General features: G+C 40.7%; 1 protein-coding gene across 3 annotated transcripts in view; it reads left to right on the forward strand.

Moving 5' to 3' along the window:
- Window positions 1-23,034, forward strand: part of rbms3 (RNA binding motif, single stranded interacting protein) — a 1,299,340-nt gene that overhangs the window by 1,209,145 nt on the left and 67,161 nt on the right. For all 3 annotated transcript variants that reach the window (XM_048612311.1, XM_048612319.1, XM_048612327.1), the window contains 3 exons: window positions 5,120-5,166; window positions 6,021-6,117; window positions 11,856-11,906. In XM_048612311.1, coding sequence (XP_048468268.1) covers window positions 5,120-5,166; window positions 6,021-6,117; window positions 11,856-11,906 — 195 coding nt within the window. The remainder of the gene's footprint in view (window positions 1-5,119; window positions 5,167-6,020; window positions 6,118-11,855; window positions 11,907-23,034) is intronic.

Genomic DNA, 23,034 nt, shown 5'->3' on the forward strand with positions numbered 1-23,034 from the left:
TGTGGTAACGAATTCTATAGATTCACTGTGCTCTCATCTCTGTCGTTAATGGGGGACTCTTATTTTGAGACTATGCCCTTGGGTTCTCGACTTTCCCACAAGGGCCATCAACCTTTCACAAGCCCCCTATGAATCATGCATGTTTCAGTAAAGTTGCCTCACATTCTTTTAAACTCCAATGGGCTTGTGCCTAATGTACTCAACTTCTCCTCATAGGAGAATTCCTCCATACCCAGGATCAACCTTGGGAACCTCCTGTGGACCGCTTCCAGTGCCATTATAAAGATCCTTAAATAAAGGGATTAAAACTGTTTGCAGTATTTCAGCTGCCTTCTACTTGGTGCTTTGTATTCTTTTAGAAAGACTTCCTATTTTCATTGCCCGTTCCTTCTGAATTAAAGGCCAACATTCCATTGACCTTGCTATGTCCCCCAGGCATTAACTATAAAAGAGTTTCAGTTTGATATTTGGCTGGAGAAGATAATCGCTTTTCCTGAAAATGGGACTGAACTTTCTTAATGTGCTTTGCCCATTTATACATTAAAATCAAACTTGTTTGTGGCATCCTGTTGACATTGTTGAGATATTTTCATTTGGGCTGTTTTATCAGATGAAATTTAGTTGAATGCTTTCACAGTTATGGACCTTGTATAGATGCAGTTTATTGCTGTAGAAATACTGGACTGCAGTGTTATATTGTGCATTGGTTTCACAACAAAGTTTCTGTGAAGGGAAGTTTCACCAAGAGGGCTTCTAGATATTTTTTTTCTTTGTCTCCGAGTCTAATATCCTTGTAATAAGTGCTAAGTGCCTAATGGCACCAGTAGATTTAAATAATGACAAGTAGTTTCTACTTGGGTGTCTTTAATTATCAGCAGTGTCAGCTCATGTTGCTACATTCAAGGAATTTCAGCAATCCCACTTGGGTGGTAGAAGAGGCATTACTGCATACAGCTCACAACATAACCCATTAAATATCTAATGACCAGAAATCCAAGCAACTGACACTCTCAATTACCAAGTAATTATATCTATAAAATGAGCCTGTGAGGAACTTCGAGAGATGCCTGCACTTGCATTGCCATCATTGGCATTCTTGCCAGCATTGGAATGGAAACCATTTCCAGCAGCCATTCATCTCCTTACACCCAGTGTGAGAGAGCTTTTCAATAGGTTCAATGCAGGTTGAATGGGGCTGTTCACTGGAAAAGCTTGCTGGCACTGCAACATACAGAAGGGGAATCCTGTGAAAGTTGGCCTTGTTGCAAATTTGTGGAAAATAGGAAATTATCTTAGATGGTATAAACCTTCTGGTGGCAAATTAAGTGGAAATTTTGTGCTCGCCCAAATTTTAATACAATTACTGTTGCACATCCTCATTTTTTAATGCATTATCACAGTAATTAGGGAATCGAATAAATTATTCTGGGGCAGTGCTGATATAATTTAATTTTCTGGGGTGTTCTTGCATGTTAAATATGTGTTATGTATACCGTCTTCTCAATGCAAGGTTTGCAAACTAATTTTTTGACACCAGACATATAGATGAGATGTATAGATGAGAATCAGGACTGTTTGCAAAATAGAACTGATACTGTGACACACTGTAATCCAACAAAATCTACACAAGCTGAACAACCTCTCAAAATTATTAATAGAAAAATATAAAAAATGGAATATTGGAATTCTTCATGTATTATTAGAAATAATAGTAAATAATTAATGTTAATAATTACTGGATGAAATCTGATCATTTGTCTCCATAGTCAATGCTATAGTTGTTACTGCGGGTTCACCATTGCCCCATGCTTTATAGACTTTAATTGTGAGGTCTCTAATCCTTGGTATGCTGTCCAGGATATTAATCTGCTTTTTAGGGCCCTTCATCTATCTTGTTTTTTCACATTCTCCTTCTTTAAAGGCACTCTTCATCCAGTTATTTCATTGTTCACTTGGTTTAGGTAGTAAACGAATTTAATGAATTCTTTGGTGAAATGTGAATGTTTTGTTTCCTGAAATCTTTCTTGCGGTTAGCTTGCCAACCCCTTTCAGCCTGCGGTAAATTTAACAAAAATGAAGTGGCCACTTCCTGGTTGTTCAGCCCTTGTATTTTATTGTCACTTGCTATGTTCTATTATTTGAGTTAACATACCTCTGTAGGAAACTAGACAAAGTTACACTAATAGTTGGATGGTAATAACCAGCAGGCTACTGCCCAAATGGACTTAATGCCTCATAAAGGACTTCATGCACACTGACTAACAGAAACATTACAGCACAGAAGATGGAAATTCAGCCCATTGGGTCTGTACTAGCTCTCCAAATAAGCATTATGACCTATCTCCATCTTCTACCTTCTTAAATGCCTTGATTAAACCTGCTTCCACCATGCTTTTAGGCAATGCATCCCATACTTGGAATCACTGTGTGAAAAAGATTGTTCACAGATTGCTTTTTCTACTTTTGTAAATCATCTTAAATCTATGTCCTCCTATTTGCGATTCTTTTACAAGTGGGAATAATTCCTTCCAATCTATTCCATTCCAAACCCCTTTTGATGTTAAAAACCTATATCAAATCTCATCTAAGCCTTCTCCTCTCTGAAGAAAACAGTCTAGACTTTACCAATCTTTCTTCATAACTAAAGTTTGTCATCCCTGGAACCATTATTATAAATTTCTTCTGTACCCTCTCCAATGTATTCACATCCTTGCTAAAGTGTGGTGCCCAGCACAGCTTATGCAAGTTTACCATAACCTCCTTGTTCTTGTGCTTTATGCCATTAATAAATTTTAGGATATTGTATGTTCACTAACTACTTTCTCTCCCCGTCCTACCACTTTTAATGCTTTATGCAGATAATATGTATGCAGTTCCATCTGTTCCTGCATCTTTAGCATTGTACCCCTTAACTTATGTTGTCTGCCATGTTTTTCCAACCAAAATGAACCACTTCACGCTTCTCTGCATTAAACCTCATTTGCACTGCAACAAATTGCCTGTATCCTTTTGAGTTCTACACTGTCCACCTCTCCATTTAGAATGCTTCCAGGTTTTGTACATTCCTTCAACTCCTCCCTACATTTCAGGAATGGTTCTTGACCTAGTTTTTCTTTGAAAAAGGAAACTATTCAGAATGTAACCATGCATCCTTGTCAGTTGGATATGTGAGCTGCTGTAAGAGTAAAGCAAAAGATAAAAACAAAATAAAATACCTGTCAGGATTCACAATTGCATCCCCTACCACCGCCACTCCCCACGCCCCCAACCCAACTGGCAGGTCACCCTGATTTTCCAATCGGGAAATTAGCCACCCAACAGTTCATCCGCTTCACTAACACCTTCCACCCCAACCTTAAGTTCACCTGGACCATCCCTGATACCTCCCTCTCCTTCCTGGACCTCTCTGTCTCCATCTCTGGCATCCACCTGGAAACCGATATCCATTTCAACCTACCGACTCCCCCAGCTACCTAGAATACACCTCCTCTCACCCGCCTTCCTGCAAAAAGGCCATCCCTTATTCCCAATTCCTTTGCCTCCACCACATCTGCTCCCGAGATGAGGCATTCCACTCCCGGACATCCCAGATGTTCTCGTTTTTCAAGGACCGCAACTTCCCCTCCACAGTGGTCGAAAACGCCCTCGACCGTGTCTCTCACATTTCCCGCAACACATCCCTCACACCCCCTACCCGCAATAACAACCAAAACAGAATCCCCCTCGTCCTCACATACCACCCCACCAACCTCCAAATCCAACGCATCATCCTCCGACACTTCTGCCATCTGCAATCTGACCCCACTACCAAAGACATTTTTCCCTCCCCACCCTTATCTGCTTTCCGGAGGGACCACTCTCTCCGTGACTCCCTTGTCTGCTCCATACTCCCCACCAGCCCCACCATCCCCGGCACTTTTCCCTGTAACCGCAGGAAGTGCTACACCTGCCCCTACACGTCCCCTCTCACCCCCATCCCAGGCCCCAAGAAGACCTTCCACATCAAACAGATGTTCACCTGCACATCTGCTAATGTGGTATACTGCATCCGCTGTTCCCGTTGTGGCCTCCTCTACATCGGGGAAACCAACCGGAGGCTTGGGGACCGCTTTGTGGAACACCTACGCTCGGTTCGCAACAAACAACTGCACCTCCCAGTCGCAAACCATTTCAACTCCCCTTCCCAGCCCTTGGACAACGTGTCCATCCTGGACCTCCTGCAGTGCCACAACGATGCCACCTGAAGGCTGCAGGAACAGCATCTCATATTTCGCTTGGGAACCCTGCAGCCCAATGGTATCAATGTGGACTTCACAATCTTCAAAATCTCCCCTCCCCCTACTGCATCCCAAAACCAGCCCAGCTCGTCCTCGCCTCCCTAACCATTCCTCCCACCTCAAGCCCCACCCCCATCTCCTACCCACTAACCTCATCCCGCCTCCTTGACCTGTCCGTCCTCCCTGGACCGACCTATCCCCTCCCTAACTCCCCACCTACACTCACCTTTACTGGCTCCATCCCCTCCTCTTTGACCTGTCTGTCTCCTCTCCACCTACTTTCTCTTTTATCCATCTTCTATCCGCCTCCCGCTCTCTCCTTATTTATTTCAGAATCCCCTTCCCCTCCCCCATTTCTGAAGAAGGGTCTTGACCGGAAGCATCAGCTTTCCTGCTCCTCTGATGCTGCTTGGCCTGCTGTGTTCATCCAGCTCTACACCTTGTTATCTCAGATTCTCCAGCATCGGCAGTTCCTACTATCTCTGTAACAACCTTTCTTGCCTGTTGGAAAGGCTTGTAATTGTGGGGTTAGCGAGTTGAGGCTCTTTAGTAGCCATTAAGTGACTCCTGAGAGACCTTAAACAGTTAGGGGTGATAAAAGTTCCCAGTAGACTTTTTTGCCCAGAGCTTAATTATTGAAGTGGCCAACTCACTTCATTATTTCCCATTCTCTCCAGGGAGAGAAAAATTCCCAGTATGTTCCTACAAATCTGATCAATTTAATAAAATAATGATGGCACTGTTTAAAAGATACAAGGTAATGAACAATAGTTCAATTGGTGTTAAGATAAAGTTTCATAAGAACTCATTATTTAATACTTATTACAATTCCTTTTTTATAGACTGGAATGGCTTTAACCTATGATCCCACCGCTGCTATGCAGAATGGGTGAGTATTTTCTGAGCTGTATGCTGGCTTCTTATGAATTATTGGTGTGTTAGAAGCTCCTGAGACTGTCACCTCTTTCCATCAATGCCTTTCTAAATGTAATACAGAACACACTGAAATTCAAAGATTCATAGTCTAACTGATACTTTGCTCAGTCAGAGTACTAGCATTTGCAAACTGTTTGGTGACAATGCATTTTCACAACTATTGTTGTTTCTTATAACATTGTCAGAGGAACAACCTCAACACATTTGAATGAAGAACTGTATGTAGTAACAACTTCCATCTCTCTTCTTGCGGTTGGCCACTGTTCCAGAATATTTTTGTGTGATAAAATAATTAATATAAATCCAAACATAAAATATAATTCATACAAAAGCATATATTCACATATTTAACTGAACTGTTTTGGCTTGGGATGCCAATAATGAGGAAAATCCATGTTAAGTCCAATATTTTTTCACTGTAGTTAATAGACCGGCAGCCGGTTTTGGCAAGGAACCTTCAGTGATTGTAGAAACTTCAAAGTGCATTTGTACCCAAAGCACAAGTACGTACATGGGAACATGTCTGTGTATGTACAAACAGCAGAGAGGACAATGACCTCCTCTGAGACACATTTTGGCAAGCAACTAGACAATTAAGCATCACATCTAATGGACATTTTTTACGTTGGAGCAGTGAGGATTGCCCAACCTTTGATCTGCAAAATTTCATACTGAACCATGGCAAATGTTTTGCGTTTGGACTTTTCTGGAACACAGCACATTGTAGGAGTTGGAAAGAGAATGACGCCAGTTATGGTTCTTGTCTGGATTTTTATCTTATACTAATACTGTGCTTACTTCCTACAGTTTTTATTCTTCACCATACAGTATTGCAACAAATCGTATGATTGCACAGACATCTATCACACCTTTCATTGCTGCTTCCCCTGTTTCAACATATCAGGTGAGGGAGAATGTTCCACTGCTCTTTACTTTTTGTCTGTGATTCTGTTAATAATTAACCACACAAAGACAACATCCAATTTTTATTTTTCTTGCTGGAATGCTATTTATTGCATGCAAGTAAGTCGAAAAGCCTTATGGCTTTCTTTTGATGAGATGGAGTGATCTTGAAGGAGGATGACAAGGTGAAGGTCGGGAAGTGTGGAACTGAGGTCCAGAACATCATTTTCTCATTATCCTTGTCATTCCACCATTCATAATTTTTTTTTTCAGTCCCATAAAACAGTTGTATTTCCTGTGAATGCCAGTCTAAGTTGTTTTTAATTAGCTGATGGAAGCTGGGTATTGCTGGTAAAGCCAGCGTTTATTGCCTATCCGTTATTGCCCTTGAATTTTATGGATGCTGGGCCATTTTTGAGGACAATTAGGAGTCAACCACATTGCTGTCACATGTAGGCCATACTAGGTACAGGCAGCAGATTTCTTTCCCTAAAGGACATATATGGTAAGGCAATGGCCTAGTGGTATGGTCAGCATGGTGGCTCAGTGGTTAGCACTGCTGCCTCACAGCACCAGGAAACCAGGTTCGATTCCACCCTCAGGCAACTGTCTGTATGAAGTTTGCACATTCTCCCCATGTTTGCGTGTGTTTCCTCCCACAGTCCGAAGATGTGCAGGCTAGGTGGATTGGCCATGCTAAATTGCCCTTAGTGTTCAGGGATGTGTTGATTAGGTGAGTTATAGGGGGATGGGTCTGGGTGGGATGCTCTGACGGTTAGCGTGGACTTGTTGGGCTGAAGGTCCTGTTTCCACACTGTAGGGATTCTATGGACATTAGTGAACCATTGGCTTTTTACGAAAATTGGCAATGGTTACGTGGTCAATGTTAGGCCAGCTTTCAATTTCAAATCTTTATTGAATTCAAATTTCTTTATCCGCCATGGTGGAAATTGAGCCACATTCCAAGAACATCAGTCTGAAATGCTAGATTACTCATCCAGTGATATTACCCCACTGCTTTTCCATGCTGGCATATCTTACTCAGGCCATTGTACAGTTCCCTCGTCTGGTCTTGGATACCAGTTCTAGTTAGTAGTCTTCATTGGTAAACTGCAACATCTAGTGCCCACTTTTCTGGGTGCTGCAGATGTTTATTCACTTTTAAGGTATTCACATCACATAACTCACCCCATCACTCCAGGCGACAGTGATACTTCCTTGTCACAGAGGGCTGGGATACTGAGTGAAAAAATGCTAGTCAGCCGCTGATCACTTGCCTTATTTGGCCTTTTAATTGAGTTAAATTTATATTTAATTTAAATTAAATTGAGTTAAATTTAGCTCGGGATAGTCAGGATGCAAAGGTCATGCAGATTGCTGCGCGGATAGAAATTGACCCTTTGGTTCCGAGCTGAGACTCCATGATTAAAACAAGCGGAAAGAAAAATACCAATGGTTCTCTGAAATAGCCACCTGCATTTTGTGGGAGGGGCTTTCGATCTCATTATAGTTATGACAGAATGTGAGCAGGGACCATGGGAAATGGCACAGAAGCAGCGGCTAATTTCGACATATTTTTGATTAACATGTGAGTCAAGGATTGTAAGGTTCAGACAGGAAAGTGCAGTTAAAGCCACAATCAGATTAGCAGTGATTTTATTGAATGGGGGTGCAGGTGCCAGGGGCCAAATGGCCTGGTTTGCTCCTATTTCTTATGTTCTTATGCCCTTTCTCCAGCACTTCCTTTAATTTGCCACCGAAGTTCCAGTGAAGGATCAGAAGAACCCTGCACCAATTCTCCCCAGTAATTCTGTTTAGTCTTGTCATCACACAGAGAACGTACTGTTACTATCTCTGCACTGCCATTATGTAAATAGAAATGCAATTGTTTTATTAATCAGAGAACCAATAAAACATCTAAGTCCACATGGACCTGGTTAATTTAGTCAGGTCATTCTTTTTGCATAATAAGGTATATTATTATGGTCTGAAACAAACACAGAGAATGCTGAAGAAACTCAGCAGGTCTGGCAGCATCTGTGGAGTGAAAAAAGCAGAGTTTATGTTTTGAGTCCAGTATGACCCTTCTTCTGAACTCTGTTCTGAAGAACAGTTACACTGGTCTTGAAACATTAACTCTGTTTCTCTCTTGACAGATGCTGCCTGACCTGCTGAGATTCTCCAGCAATTTGTGTGTTTGTTTCAGATTTCCAGCATCCACATTATTTTGTCTTTACATTATTGCAGTGATGGAAATGGGCAAAGATTAACTAAAATTTAAATTTTAGCCTGCCAGACGTAACGTAGCATGTAAATGAAATTATTTTAAAAACTGGAAATTGCTGTTTTTGTGATTTTATTGTGATAATACTCAGATGCTTGTACAAATTAACTGTTAAAATAGGAGATGGGGATTTCAGATGAGTCTGATAGCATTCATTCAATACAACCATATCTGTAAAGAAAGTATTTGTTCTTGCAGTTATAATGAAAAGTTGCCTTCACTAATTGTTATTGCTTTCCTCCTGTGGATCCAACAATATATGACACAAATGGGCTCCTGTTCAAAAAGTAATGAGATATGGAAAAAAGGAGGTTGGAATTGACTTACCCAGGAACACAAACACTTTGCATAGAGAAGTAGTTATTTAAATAGCTATAATGCAGTGATCAGGTCATTTGTACCAGACAGGAATAGGTCACACATTTACAAGCTAATTACCAATGAAGGGAATCCTTTGATCCAAAATTAGACCCAAAATTAACCTCACTAGAGCATCCTCTAGGTTCATAAATGATTCTGGGATTTCTGCCTATGCAGTTCCATCTGGAAGTTCATTTCATGTACTGATTGTTCTCTATCAGTCCGAAAAGTGGCCGATGACTGGTTTGAATCCTTGTCTCCTTGTCCTTCACTTTCAATTTACATTAAAGTAATTTTTCAGCTTACTTTTTCTACACCATTTATTGTTTTATACACATGTCTGAAACAATCTCACAGATGCCTCCTGTTTGGGATACACAGCTTTCTGCAATCTTTTCATACAACTCAGACATTTAATAGAAATAATTTACTTTCTGGTACTTCTCCGTTTTGCATCTCACACTTAAGTATCTTCCTTGTGTCAGAATGTCCTGTACTGTACTGACTTAATGTTAATTGAATCAATTCAAGTTGAATTCTTAAAAGGTCACACACAAACAGAAAATGCTGGAAATGCTCAGCGAGTCAGGCAGTTTGAGTGGACAGAAACAGAGATAGTTTTTCAGGTTGATGATTTTTCATTAGTACAGTCATCGACATGAAATGTTAACTCCACAGTTATTGTCTGATGTGCTGAGTATTTATCACATGTTTTGTTTTTATTTCAGACTTTCAGTATCCACAGTATATGGCTATTGTCCTAAAAGTTCATCACTGCTTTATCTGCCTTTTAAGCCATTATTTGAATTTCAAATATTTCAGAGTCTTGAGACTCCTTTATTGCAGCATCATTGGTGATGTGCGTTATGAATTAAAGGACAGAACCTTGTTGACTATGGCTTGATATGTGGCAGAATCAGGTGACAACTGCAGCAAGGCCCATCTCAACATTGGGATCATTTCGCTCTATCCTTTAGGCTTGGCACAAGCAGCATGGCAAGTTTCCCACCGGACAGTGCTGAGAGGATTATTGCTTGTTATATGTCCAACTTGCCTCCTTAATATTCAGCTGTCTATCTTCCCAAACTTGCTAAACATGGAAATCAGAGCAGATACCTGGTGAAAAATGCCCAAGGTTGGGTTTTCGCATGGAACTTGGGATTCTGGTCTCTTTGCACAGAGAAGCTTTCTGTCTGCACAGGTTATGATGTTAGACTAAAAGAATAGGCATATAATGTTAGCAAACAGTAAACCTGAGAATTTGATGGATTTTCGAATTCAGCAAAGCGTAACCAAGAAATGGATAGAACTGGTGGGAGTAACTGGAAAGAGCAACGAATTTAGCATTTTAGGTTTGTAAAAAGAAAGAGATTAGTGAACGTAAACATGGGTAGAGGTGGAAGAAATGATAAAAGGGAATAAGGAAATTGCAGAGACATTGACAAGATACTGTGATCTGAATTTTCATGGACTTGGGTCACTCAGGAGACTACTAAAATTTGTGAGGAGGATCTGATTCTGGATTGCCAACCCATTCCTACTCTGGTAGATTTCACTAGCATCAGTCAGGGTGCAGGTAGACAGGCCATATGCAGCACTCTCATCCTTGCCAGCTCCGTTGTGACTTCATTGTCAATAACATTGGATTACAAATGGGATCAGCCTATTAAAGAGTTTCACTGCAGTTTTCTATAAACTTTGTGAGATCATAACTGGAATACGATAGATGATTTATTAAGAATATAAGAAATAGAACAGGAGAAGGTTGTTTGGTACCTTAAGTCTCTTCTGCCATTCAATAGGATCATGGCTGATCCTACATTCCTCACATCCACTTTCCTGCATTTTCCCTGGAACCCTTGATTCCCCTACTGATCAAGAAAGTATCTATCACAACCTTAACTATACACAAGGACTCTGCCCCCATAACTGCCTGTGGCAGAGTGTTTCAAGGACTTACAACCCTTTGAGAGAAGAAATTCCTCCTCATCTCCCTTAAAAATTAGTGTCCCTTTACATCAAAGGTTCATTAGACTGACTCCTAAGGATAGCAGAGTTATCCTACGAGGAGGAATTGAGTAAACTAGTCTCCCTTCTCTGGAGTCAAGACATAAAAATGAGAGGTGATCACGTTGAAGCACACAGTTGGGCGGCACGGTGGCTCAGTGGTTAGCACTGCTGCCTCAAGCGCCAGGGACATGGGTTGGATTCCACCCTCAGGCGACTGTCTGTGTGGAGTTTGCACATTTTCCCCGTGTTACGTGGGCTTCCTCTGGGTGCTCTGGTTTCCTCCCACAGTCCAAAAATGTGCAGCCTAGATGGATTGGCTATGCAAAATTGCCCGTAGTGTTCAGGGATGTTAAGGTTAGGGGGATGGATCTGGGTGGGATGTTCTAGGGGTCAGTGTGGATTTGTTGGGTCGAAGAGCATGTTTTCACACCGTAGGGATTCTATGATTGTATGATCTAAGATGATTCTTAAGGAACTTAACAGAGTAATGTTGATAAAATGTCCTTCTGGCTAGATAACCCAGGTTACCCAGGAAAAGCTTCTTCACTCACAGGTTTGTGAATCATTGGAAGTGTGTACTCATGAGAGCTATGGGTGTTTAGTCATTGATACATTCCAGATGAAGCCAAATACAATCAGGGGAACAAGGGGATAGGATGAAAGGTTGAGGAGGTAGAGACTTTACAGAGTGACATGGCAGGTTTGAAGGGCTGAATTGCCCATCTTGCTGCTGCTTCTTATGTTATAACTGCTAAACAGCACTCAGACTGAAAGAATAATCAATATAGGAAAGCTGTGACCATAGAGGACATTGATATGGTTTGTAGATTGCTAAACTTGGTGGACCTTTCCCAAATGGGTGCTAAACTGATGGTTGCTCTGTTTGTTTCTTGATGCAATTTAAAGCAATAAAGGCATGGACTGTTAGTATGCCACTGATCCCAATTTGTAAAGACACTTCCACAAATGGAATTTTTCGCTGTTGAGTTGCAGGAAGAGGTCCACACAATCCTCTGTGATAAACAAATGAATAATGAACATTTCACTCTTAAGTATTTTACTAATTAAGATTATTTTCCACATAGGTCCAGAGTACATCGTGGATGCCTCATCAACCATATGTTATGCAACCAGCAGTAAGTTATTCCAAACCTTTGCATAACTTTAATATGCTTTTTCAATTGCATCAAGGTGCTATTAACCTCTTCTGTGAGATGCATATAGTTGCAGATTGACCAATGGAAATCTGTGTCATAAATTTAGTAATGTTCACGCCATTGCTTTTTGTGTTATTTTGTGTATGTAATTTCTGTTTCTCTGCCCAGTCTCCCACCAATATTCTATATGCATGCAAAATAATACCATATAGTGTATCCTTGTGCTTGAAAGCATGAAACATAACAATTTCATTGCATTGAAATCAAGTCATTGAGGAGAATTAGGCAGTATTGCTTTGTGGATCTATTTTTATTCACTGCCTACTGCTGGTTGAAGTCTACAAAAACCTTGTTTGGTCAAAGGATGGATTGCAAAATGTGTAATGAGTATTCTGAATCAACGGGTAATGAAGATTTAATAACACATTGAAGCCTTCAGAATTAAGTGACTGGTGCAAAGAAGAATCACAAATAAATGAATGTTTCTAACAGCCAGAACTATGTGACAGAAGAGTTTATTTAAAGCTGACATTCTCACCTCAATGAGGATACTGCAATTCACTGTTACACACACACACACACACACTCTCTCTCTCTCACGCTCACACACTCACTGTCTCTCACCCACACGCACACACACACACACACACACACACACACACACACACACACACACTCACACACGCAGTGCTCATTGTTTCCTTTCCAGTTAGAGTTTGAAATGTTAAATGACTGAATTCATCAGAGCTGCTTAATTAAAGTGGCCGAATGCTCTGTCTACACTTGGAGAGCAGCAATACTTTTTTATATTGCCAGCTTCCTCCAACAGGGGAAAATGCTAGTTGCAATAGTTGACATTCCAATAACCAGTAGAGCTTTTGGTTGTGCTCCCAAATTCATTCATGCTCAGCAGATTAAACTGGACAAATTGGGAAACAAACAGCCCTAATAGTAAATCCCTTCCATTTTAGGATTTCTTTGCAGGTGATGTGTGGGAGCGGGTGTTATAGGTATGACCCTTAGCATTTTTGGAAACGGACAAAAAGTGGACAAGGCAGAAGAGGCCACCTGTCTGCTTGTTGCTGCTGCTATTAAACGTGAGGCGCAGCCTCATTTAAGTGCTGCTTCCAAGCTTCAGGTGCTCGGCACTTGAGAAGATCAGATAAAATCCACAAAGGACCTGCCAATGGTTGAAGTCCCAGGGCAAGTGAGGAGAGGTAAACCAACAATAGCCATTTACGTAGCTAGGATCCCTTTCCAGCTCAGGTTATTGGCCATCTGATTCAACTGGATAGGGAATTATAGGTGCAAAGTCTACTTAATTGCACTTGAAAATTATATCAGGGTCCTGCAATTAGCATTGTGCCCTGAACTGGGTATTCAAGCAACTCTCTTCTCATGTGGTGGGTTTCTTGTCCCATTTCCAGGTTCTGGAATTCCCTCCCTAAGCCTCTCTGCTTATCTGCATCTCATGCTTCTCAGATCTCCCTTTAAAATCTGCCCCTTTGCAAGCTTTCAGTCAGTTTGTTAGCCACCCATCTGAATCCTGGCAAAATCCCACTGCAATATTACACCAGGAGTAGCCTAGATTGTTTCAGAGCATGACTTCTAGTTCCATCTAAGTGGAAGCCCCATCCTAGAGAGATACCAGCTACTGTTAGCTGGCAGCTCTGTAGTGCCAAGATCAAATGGTGCCCACTGCAGGGAATGCAGCCAGTCTTGAGGAAGAAGTGATGAAGCCCATAATTGTCAGGGGTATGGATGGACCTGATTAGCAAACCCCAGAGAAGGTGGGGGAGTGGGGGCCGGACACATGCACACACAAAGTTCCATCCATAGCAACCCACACACAGTGGAAGCTGTTGAGCTACATGCCTCACCTCCACCTTTCCTTACCACTGGTAAAATAACGGCATTGGCCAGAGGGGCCTCAATAGGCATTAGGGCTGGCATGCTACCTAACTCCTTCCCCCTATTTAACTGGAGGTGGGTCAGTGGGAGAAGAGATGATGGGAAGTCTGTCTGCTTTCTTTTACAAACCCCTGGCCTTCATGAGTGCCAATGGAGAGGAGGTGCAAGATCTAACCACATGTGGCTGGGTGGTAAATTTTGTTTGATAACATTCCTGTGAATATGTAGAGATGTTGTGTTTTGTTACAGGTGTTGCTTAAACTTCAAAGTATATGCTGGTGAAAGTCTTTGTATAATTATATTACAAGAAGAAATATTACAGGAAACAATCAAAGATATGTCAAAAAAAAGTGCAAATTACTTGCTCATTCTGTGTATATTCGTATTCGGCTTAAGATCCAACTGGTTTAGCACCTAATCTAGCTGCTCTGGTAACTTGCCTCTGAGCCTGCTTCATTTCCATGTCTGTACCTCTTACCTTTACTCAGTGGGGAGTATCCAGTATCAGTATGATTGTAATGGATGCAAATCCCAAGGATTTCTTCAGCCATTTCCGCTGAAATAGTCCAGTGAAAGGACTGCTTGTGAAATAACCTACAGACTGAAATATTAAAATTTGTTAAATAAAGGTCGCTTACCTGTTACAGAATCTCATTAACCATAAAAGGTCAAAGATTAGAATATTAGCGCTATCAGAGACAATTACAGTCACAGAACCTCTGCTTTGTCAGTCTATTTGGTTCTGGTTTTCATGTGCTCCCACCTGAACAAAGCCAGTTCTGTTACTCGGAAATAAAATCTTTAAGTAGCTAGACCATGCCATCTTGCAGTTGTTAAGATATTACTTCTGATTATCTTTCTTAAATTATGATTATTAAGGCTGCTGAGAGAATGGTCCTGCTAGCGTTCCTTTTGATTAAAAGACTAGAATTAAATGGCATTCATGGTCCGGAGCTCCATGAGTTTTTAAGTGTTGACAGATCACATTGTCAGAGGATCTCTGAAGTTAATCATGTTTGCTGATGGAAAGTTAATGAGAGACGATACTGAACTCTGTGCTCTTTGTTGTTAAAAATAACCACAATTCTACAATATTATTTGTTCCAAGAGGGTGAATGCTTCTCCAATGAAGGGATAGTTTGCATTATTTTAAAATGTAGTTGGCCAGTTTACACAAGCCACCTTATAACATATTCAGTTTTCTCCCCTTACCTCCAGAACTCATCTTCTGTTTCCCTGGGCATTGGCACCATGCACTCCAGTTTTATTTTGGAAGAACGGGTAGTGAGAAATAGAAGGAGTTCACATATGGAGGATATAATATCCACCTCCCTCCGTAGTTTCCCATACATTGCTTTTTCCAACAGAGGTAGTAGATTGTGATTAGGCCCTGAAAGCCAGATTGATTTTATTTTGCCTCCTAGCTCAGAGCACTGAGGCTAATTTTAGAATCTGTACTGCTGCCTCAGCTGAGGTCCATTATGTAGTGTCACCTTTTGTAATTCAGAAAAGGGTTTGAATAGTGGTATTATTGTTAAAATGTGTCTCTCAATACATACAATGCATTGAATTTGAACATGACTGAAAAAGGCAGAGCACAAATACAGTGTTAAGTTCAGTACAAACAACTCTCCCTGTGAAGAATGCTTTTTAAACTATATTTTTCTAAATAGACAAGGAGATGGTGATATTCTCAGTCACAGTAACATCACTCACAAGTGAAAGAGGGATACTGTTCCCTTCAATTTTTGTTGTCAAACTGCATGTTTGACAATAAACGTTCTCAAAGCACCTTTCTATAAAATGTATATTTTAACATGCATCAATTATCATTAGACTAAAATCACTTTTTGTTACCCAACTCATGTCAAAATGGCATAAATCATGTCGCAATACACTTCTCCATCACAAGTGTGGGATACCCCATGAAAAATTTGGCATGCTACATCTAGTTTCCAGAATTCAAAGGGAAAGTTTGCTAAACATGTTTTGACAATATCAGTTATATTTAAATATTGATTGTATGAGTTAACAAAAGGGATTCAGATTCAAAAGAGAAACAGAGTCAGTATGATCTCATGAAGAGGCGATCATGCCTGACAAATTTATTAGAATTCCATGAAGAGGTTACAAGCAGGATAGATAAAGGGGAACCAGTTGATATAATATATTTGGATTTCTCAAAGATATTTGATAAGGTACTAAACATTAGGCTATTCCATAAGATAGCAGTGCAAGGTATTGGGGTTGTACATTAGCATGGATAGAGGATTGGCTCACTAATCGAACATAAAGAATTAGGATAGGGTGTCAATTTCAGCTTGTAACTAGTGGAGTGCCACAAGGGTCAGTGCTGGTGCCACAATTATATACAACATATACTAATGGCTTGAATGAGGGAATGAACTTACTATAGCTAAGTTTGCGGATGATACAAGAACAAGTGGGAAGGCAAGTGGTCTGCAGAGGGATATAGTCAGGTTAATTGAGCACATAAAAACTTCACAGATGAATGTAAAGTGGGAAAATGTGAAGTCATGCATTTTGTCAGGAAGAGTAGAGGAGCTGAATGTTATTTAAAAGAGGAAGACTGCAGAAAGCTGCAGTATAGAGGGACTTAGGAGTCCTTGTGCATAAGTCACAAAAAGCTAGCAAGTAATAAGAAAGGCAAATAAAATGTTATCCTTCTTTAAAGGGAATGGATTATAAAAATAGGAAAGTCATGCGAAAACAAATTAGACTACATGGAGAATACTGTGAATGGTTTTGGTCCCTTATTTAAGGAATATTATACTGGCTTTGGGGTCAGTCCAGGGAGGGCTCACGAGGTGGATCCCAGGTATGGATAGATTTTCTTATGAGGATATGTTGAGTAGGTTGGGCTTGTACTCGTTGGAGTTTAGAAGAATGAGAGACGACCTTAATGAAACATATAAGTTGCTTACGGCTTGATGGAGACAATGTGGAGAAGTGGTTTCCCATTGCAGGGGACTAGCACCAGAGGGCATAATCTCAGAATAAGGTGTCACCATCAAAGACAGAGATGAGGAGGAAATTTTTCTGTCAAAGACTGATGAATCTGTGGAATTCTTTACTGCAGAGCTGTAGAGGCTGGATAATTAAGTAAATTGAAAGCTGTGAGAGACAGATTTTTAATCAGTAAGGGAATCAGGGGTTAAGAGGAAAAGGTAGGAAAGTGGAATCAAGGCTTATCAGGTCAACCATGATCTCATTGAATGGTGGAACAGACTTGATGGGCAGAATGGCCTATTTCTGCTTCTTAGTCTTATGGGTTCAGTTTTTTTCAAAGCATCAAAGTATAGAATGGGTTTTATATTCTATGGCAGTTTAGAGAATGGTGGTGATCTCTCTTTTTTTGCGCACTTGACACAGTAGATGCTGAGAGGCTAGGAAACAACAGTTTCAGGGGAAGGTTTGGGATATTTATCATTGAGGGGTTCGTGAATCTTTGGAACTTCCTACCCCAAAGAAATGAAGATTCTCAGTTGTCGAGTATATGAAAGACAGAAATTGTTATTAAAGTAATCAAGGGATATGGGGAAATAGTGTGAAAGTAGAGTTGAAGATCAGTCATGCTATTACTGAGTGCAGAGCAAGCTGATAAGGTTTTATGATGTACTTGTTCATAGGTCTAAAAGTAACATGTTTGTGTACTGCAGCAATCTCAAATACTTGTGTTCAGCTGTGCTGCCATTTTAGGATGGCACCATGGCTCATAGTTAGTACTGCTGCCTCATAGTGCCAGGGACCTGCGTTTGATTCCAGTCTCAGATGACTGTGTGGAGTTTGCACATTCTCACCGTGTCTGCGTGGGTTTCCTCCGGGTGCTCCAGTTTCCTCCCACAGTCCCAGGCTAGAAGGATTGGCCATGCTAAGTTGCCCATAGTGTCCAGGGATGTGCAGAGGAGGTGGATTAGCCATAGGAAATGCAGGGTTACAGGGAAAGGTGGGGGGATGAGTAGGTCTGGGTGGGATGCTCTTCGGAGGGTTGGTGTGGACTCAACAGGTCGAATGGCCTGCTTCCACACTAGGGATTCTGTGATTCTAGCCAGCAGTTTATTTCAAACGAGGCCTATTGTCAAAAAAATTTAAGAATTTTGCAGTATCTTTCACTTTCTGATGCCTTTCTTAAAATATGACATGTTCATGAGCTTATGGCGTTGTGGGTTTTGATATGAGTGCTCGACTCCTATGAGATCACCAGCTGGGAATGAGAAATGGCCATGGTTGACATTTGAGCTATTTCGACTGTTGAATGCACACCAGCAGCACGAAAAGTTCTTTGAGTAGCACACGAGCTCATGATGATAAAAAAAATCTGTTACATTGAGTTAAACAACAAACAATGCAAATTTGAAGAGTTTGCTTCATGAATTATTTCTTACTTGCTGTTGTACAATGTTAAGAAAATCCAGAGAACTTCAATAATAGAATCCAATAACAGAATCCCCTTCCCCTCCCCCATCACAAGAATCCTTGATTTTTTGCCTCCAATACTTAGTTGAGAAGCCCATTCCACCTGTCCATCATTCTTTGTCCAGGCAGAGAATTACTTCAACCAACCTAATGTTAGCTTTTTGCTCATGTGAGGCCCAGGAACTCTCATCCTAGTGTCAATGTTTGGTTCATTAGATTTACCTTTCCACCTTTGCTTGTGATCTGATACACTTCTGTGATCACCTCTCAATTATTTGTAAATGTTAAGAGTAAAAACCTTCTTTTTCTAATCCTCAAATTATTTACTCCAATAATGAGGGGTATTAGCCCTGTGGCTGTAGCCTGCATGGACATGAATAAATCCCTTGTCTCTCAGTTATCAATGCTGGCTACTGTAATACAGATATTTATTTAGTCATACAAATTTGAGGGGAATGTATATTGTACAATTTTCTTGGAACACAAGAAATAACATTAAATTTGTTCTGTCATTGTTCTATCCAGTTACACATTTTAATTATACGGTTTCTACAAATTCTGCTGTCCTATTTGGGTTTGGTATCATCAGCAAACCTGACCAATTTGTATCAATTCTGAATCCAGTTAATTAATGTATAAAAAAAATGGCATGGTTTCCATAATAATAAAATCTGGAACACCCTGCTTCATGCCACTGTGTTTATCAAATCCTTGCTGTTCAACATTACTCTTTCAAGAAATATTCACTGCTCTCTGTGCCTTGGCTAGCTTATCTGTTTACAAGCACACTATGTAGTGATGTAATTCATGTCAAAACATTTGACGAAATGGCTCACGTCATTTCTGATTCTGATTCCTCTCCAAGTAACATCAGAAAGTTTTCCAAGACAGTTTTTCACAAAAGGTAGGAGATAGTTTTTGGCATATGTTGCAGTACCAATGGGGTGAAATGCTGCCACCAATTCTCCTTTCTATATCACATCTAAATGTCTGTTCAACATGCTGTGGTAGATGAGAAACCAGAATTGAATCCTTAAAAAGAGGAAATTGACTTAACAAGATGTAGTTTATTTCACAGGTACAAGTTACATTAGCTAGTTTTGTGTAATCTTTAAGATTAACAGGAGCTAGAGATGGCTCCATTAAGGTGTGAACCTAGATTCCTCAGTTCTCCACCTAAGACTGTTTGGTATCATCAGATAAGAAGGACCCTAATGCAATCTTCAACATTAATCCTTTTAGAACCATGACCTGATTATAACAGTCTTCTTGTTGACCCTGCTCGGACTGAACAATATAAAACAATTCCAAAGCAGATTCATGCAGTATGCATTGTGTCATACAATATTAATCGCTGTTTTGGTGACTCATTGGATGTAGTTTTATTAATTACAGTCATAATTCAAGAAACCACTTTCCTATTTCAGTTTTAAAACACAGATATTGAGTCCATGTTGTCTGCATTTTTATGCGTCAATTCAAAAACTGGCTTGGGCAGGTAGACTCAAAGAATAAGAGCTCACTGGGCATTACTCATTTCCTCCACACTACAAATATAAGCACAGTGAAAGAACACAAGTTATCATGTTGCACTTTCAAGCATAGTACTCTTATATTTTAATGTCAATTTTCTGCCTGTTCTCCTCCTATCTTGGAGTTATTAACTCACCAACAGGATATAGTCTGTTGGCAGCTGGGCAGTGTTGAGTATCGTACCTCATTGACCATTTTTCATATATACATTTTGTTAATGGGTGTCATAGGCTATTTACCGACACAACTGTACAGCTGAACCTGTCCATACACATGCAGTTTCAGCAGAGAATGTGGATAGCAATATGATCAAAATTGCCTCTTGCTAATCCTCTAGCTAGCTGCAGGGTGGTGGAAGAAAGTGAGAGAGTCAGGAGTAATCGCAGACTCAATACTTACCATGTTATGTCAATGTAGAGCAGCAACAAAAGCATACACCATACTGTGTTATGTCAGGAGGGTATATTGGGCAGAATTTTATCAACTTAGTCCCTGTTGAAACAACAGGACCATTTGCTGATCGTGAACCCAAACAGTGAAGGAGTTGATTCAGTGTGGAGCTGGAGGAACACTGCAAGTCAGGCAGCATCGGAGGAGCAGGAAATTTGACGTTTTGGGTTGGGACCCTTCATCCCGACTTAAAACGTCGACTTTCCTGCTTCTCTGATGCTGCCTGATCTGCAGTGTTCCTCCAGCTCCACACTGTATTGAATCTGACTTCCAGCATCTGCAGTTCTTGCTACCTCCCGGTGAAGGAGTTGACTTTACTGAGGTATGAGTATCCAGCCTCCAAGTTTTCCGACTAATATTGGGATGGTTAGTGGGGTGGGGCATTCATTCTAAGGAAGGATCTTAAATTTAAATAGACCACAGCATGGGAGGCTCAACAGTATTTTAGCTTTTGTGAAATGGACGAGACCTGGTATCTGAAAAGCTGCCTTGAGGTGAGCTTTCCCCACCTTAGGTGGAAGAGGGAAGTTTCTCTAGCTGTTGGTCAGCAGTCCATCAGTTTGAAGCTGACACCTACTCAAGACGGTGAGATTTTTCCACCCATTCTGCCAAACTGACAATGTCCTGTAGAAGTTTATCATCTTCCTTTATAGTTCACAATACTTCCAAGTTTTGTCTTATCTACACATTTTATCGGTGGTGCCCGTACACCCAACGCCAGGCTATTAATATAGATCAAGGAAAGTAGTGGTTGTCACACGGACCTTGAGAAACTCCAATTCATATCTTCACCCAATCTGACAAACTGCCATTCACCACTGTTCTATTTCCTTGTGATTATCCAAGTTTGTTATCCATTCTTTTTACATGGAAGTTTTATGTCAGGTGTGTGATCAATGTGGCCAGCCCAGCACAGTTCTTTGAGTGGAACCGGTGCCTGATTACTGAGGATGCTGACCTGAGAGAAGATATTGGAGCATATATTCTACCGGTGGGTTTTCAGGAGGCATCACCAGTGACATTTTGAGGGGGTGGAAGATGCCTGTGCTTGGCACTTTCACCTTGAGGTGGCCATTGCACACTGACTATCCCATGGTCCTAGCACAGCAAGGTCTTTTCAAATGGCAGGGGTAGCTGAGATGATTGGAACTTAGACCCCACTACAGGGACCAACATGTACACGTCGCCACCCCTATCATCCTAGGAGCTAACAGGATGCCCTGTTTGCTTGTAGGTGGGTGTCGAAACAGAAAAGGTGCTCCGTTATGATCAGCCCCTGAAATATCATTGCTGTGACCAAAGCTTGGGCCATCCCTTCCCCCTACTGATTTTGGAAGCATACTCTCTATTCTAAGCTTCAGCATGAGAAGTGGTTATGAGGAAGGCAGAGGAAGAACTTCAAGGACATCCTCTAAGCCTCACTGGGGGGAAAAAAAAAGCAGTATCCCCTCTGAATCGTGGGAATCTTAATTGGAGAAGGAGCATCCGCAAAGTTGCCAACTCTTTTGGAGCATCTCTGACATACCCAGGTGGAAGGCAAGCACAAACAGTGAAACCATGAACACCACATCTAGCCACTTCAGCAAACACCTGAAGCAGGGTTTGCGAATCCAGTATTGGACAGTTAACTCACCTCAAGACCCACTAAATGGAAGAAAAATCATGTTCACTCTTCCAAGACTTATTGAGAAGAAGGAGATGGTTCTTTTTATTCTATGTGTTTGAGTTTTGCTGATAGGCGTGATAAGTGAAATTATATCAAACACCTTCTGGAAGTCCCAACACACTGCATCAAGTGTGTTAGCCTCAAATACCCTCTTAGCTTGTGAAAAAGCTCAATACATTAATTCAAGCTGATTTGTCTCACTGCATTTCTTGTCACCAAACAGTTAACCTCTGTAAAAAGGCTAGGAAAAAATCCATATGCTTAGAAATGCTTGGATTCTGCCCTGATGTTAATAGGGGTAAAGGAAAGAGCTTGTGGGGACGTGTAAGTTGCTAAAGTGGAATGGAACAGGTTAATCCTGAGTGCTTTATCAAATTAAACTGAGTAAAAAGTTCAAATCCAAAGAGGAGAATATATCTTTGAACAAGAAGTAATTAACACAAAGTATAGTTTTTCAGATGAGAGGGAGGGAAAGACGCTTTGGTAATGTGAAGAAAAAATATCATTCACAATGAATGGAATAATCACAATCACCTAAGCCTATCTGCATAAAATAGACATTTGTACTGTAGAATAAGCTAGGAAAGAGGCAGTGATAATGGAAAATTTCAAACATACTGTCAAGGCCATCATAAAGAGGCTTTTAAATGGCTAAAATAAATTCTGAGAAAGGAGCTCCTCCTTAAAATGAAAATAGCTATTATGAAATCATCCCTTTCATCCTTTGGAGAATATTTCATTGATAGGTGAATGATATTATTTGAAGTTTTAAATGTGAAATCCTCCTGCTACTCAATTCTATGCTCCACATATACAGGAGCAGTCACCACCAATTCATCTCCCTCTATATTAATTCTGTAATGCCACTGCATGCCAAAGGCAAGCAAGATCTTTAGAGCACTTCTCTTGGGATCATCTATCACTTGTTCAGTAAAATAGAACTGCTTGAATATTGACAGAGATGGAATGTGGCCCTTAAGGGGCCATTAATTTGCCCAAGGATGGGCAAACAGCTAGATGCCATCCTTGATATAACAAGGTGTAGAGCTGGATGAACACAGCAGGCCAAGCAGCATCAGAGGAGCAGGAAGACTGACGTTTTGGGCCTAG

This window comes from Rhincodon typus, chromosome 2 (genome assembly GCF_021869965.1).
Source record: "Rhincodon typus isolate 14 chromosome 2, sRhiTyp1.1, whole genome shotgun sequence".
NCBI lineage: Eukaryota > Metazoa > Chordata > Chondrichthyes > Orectolobiformes > Rhincodontidae > Rhincodon > Rhincodon typus.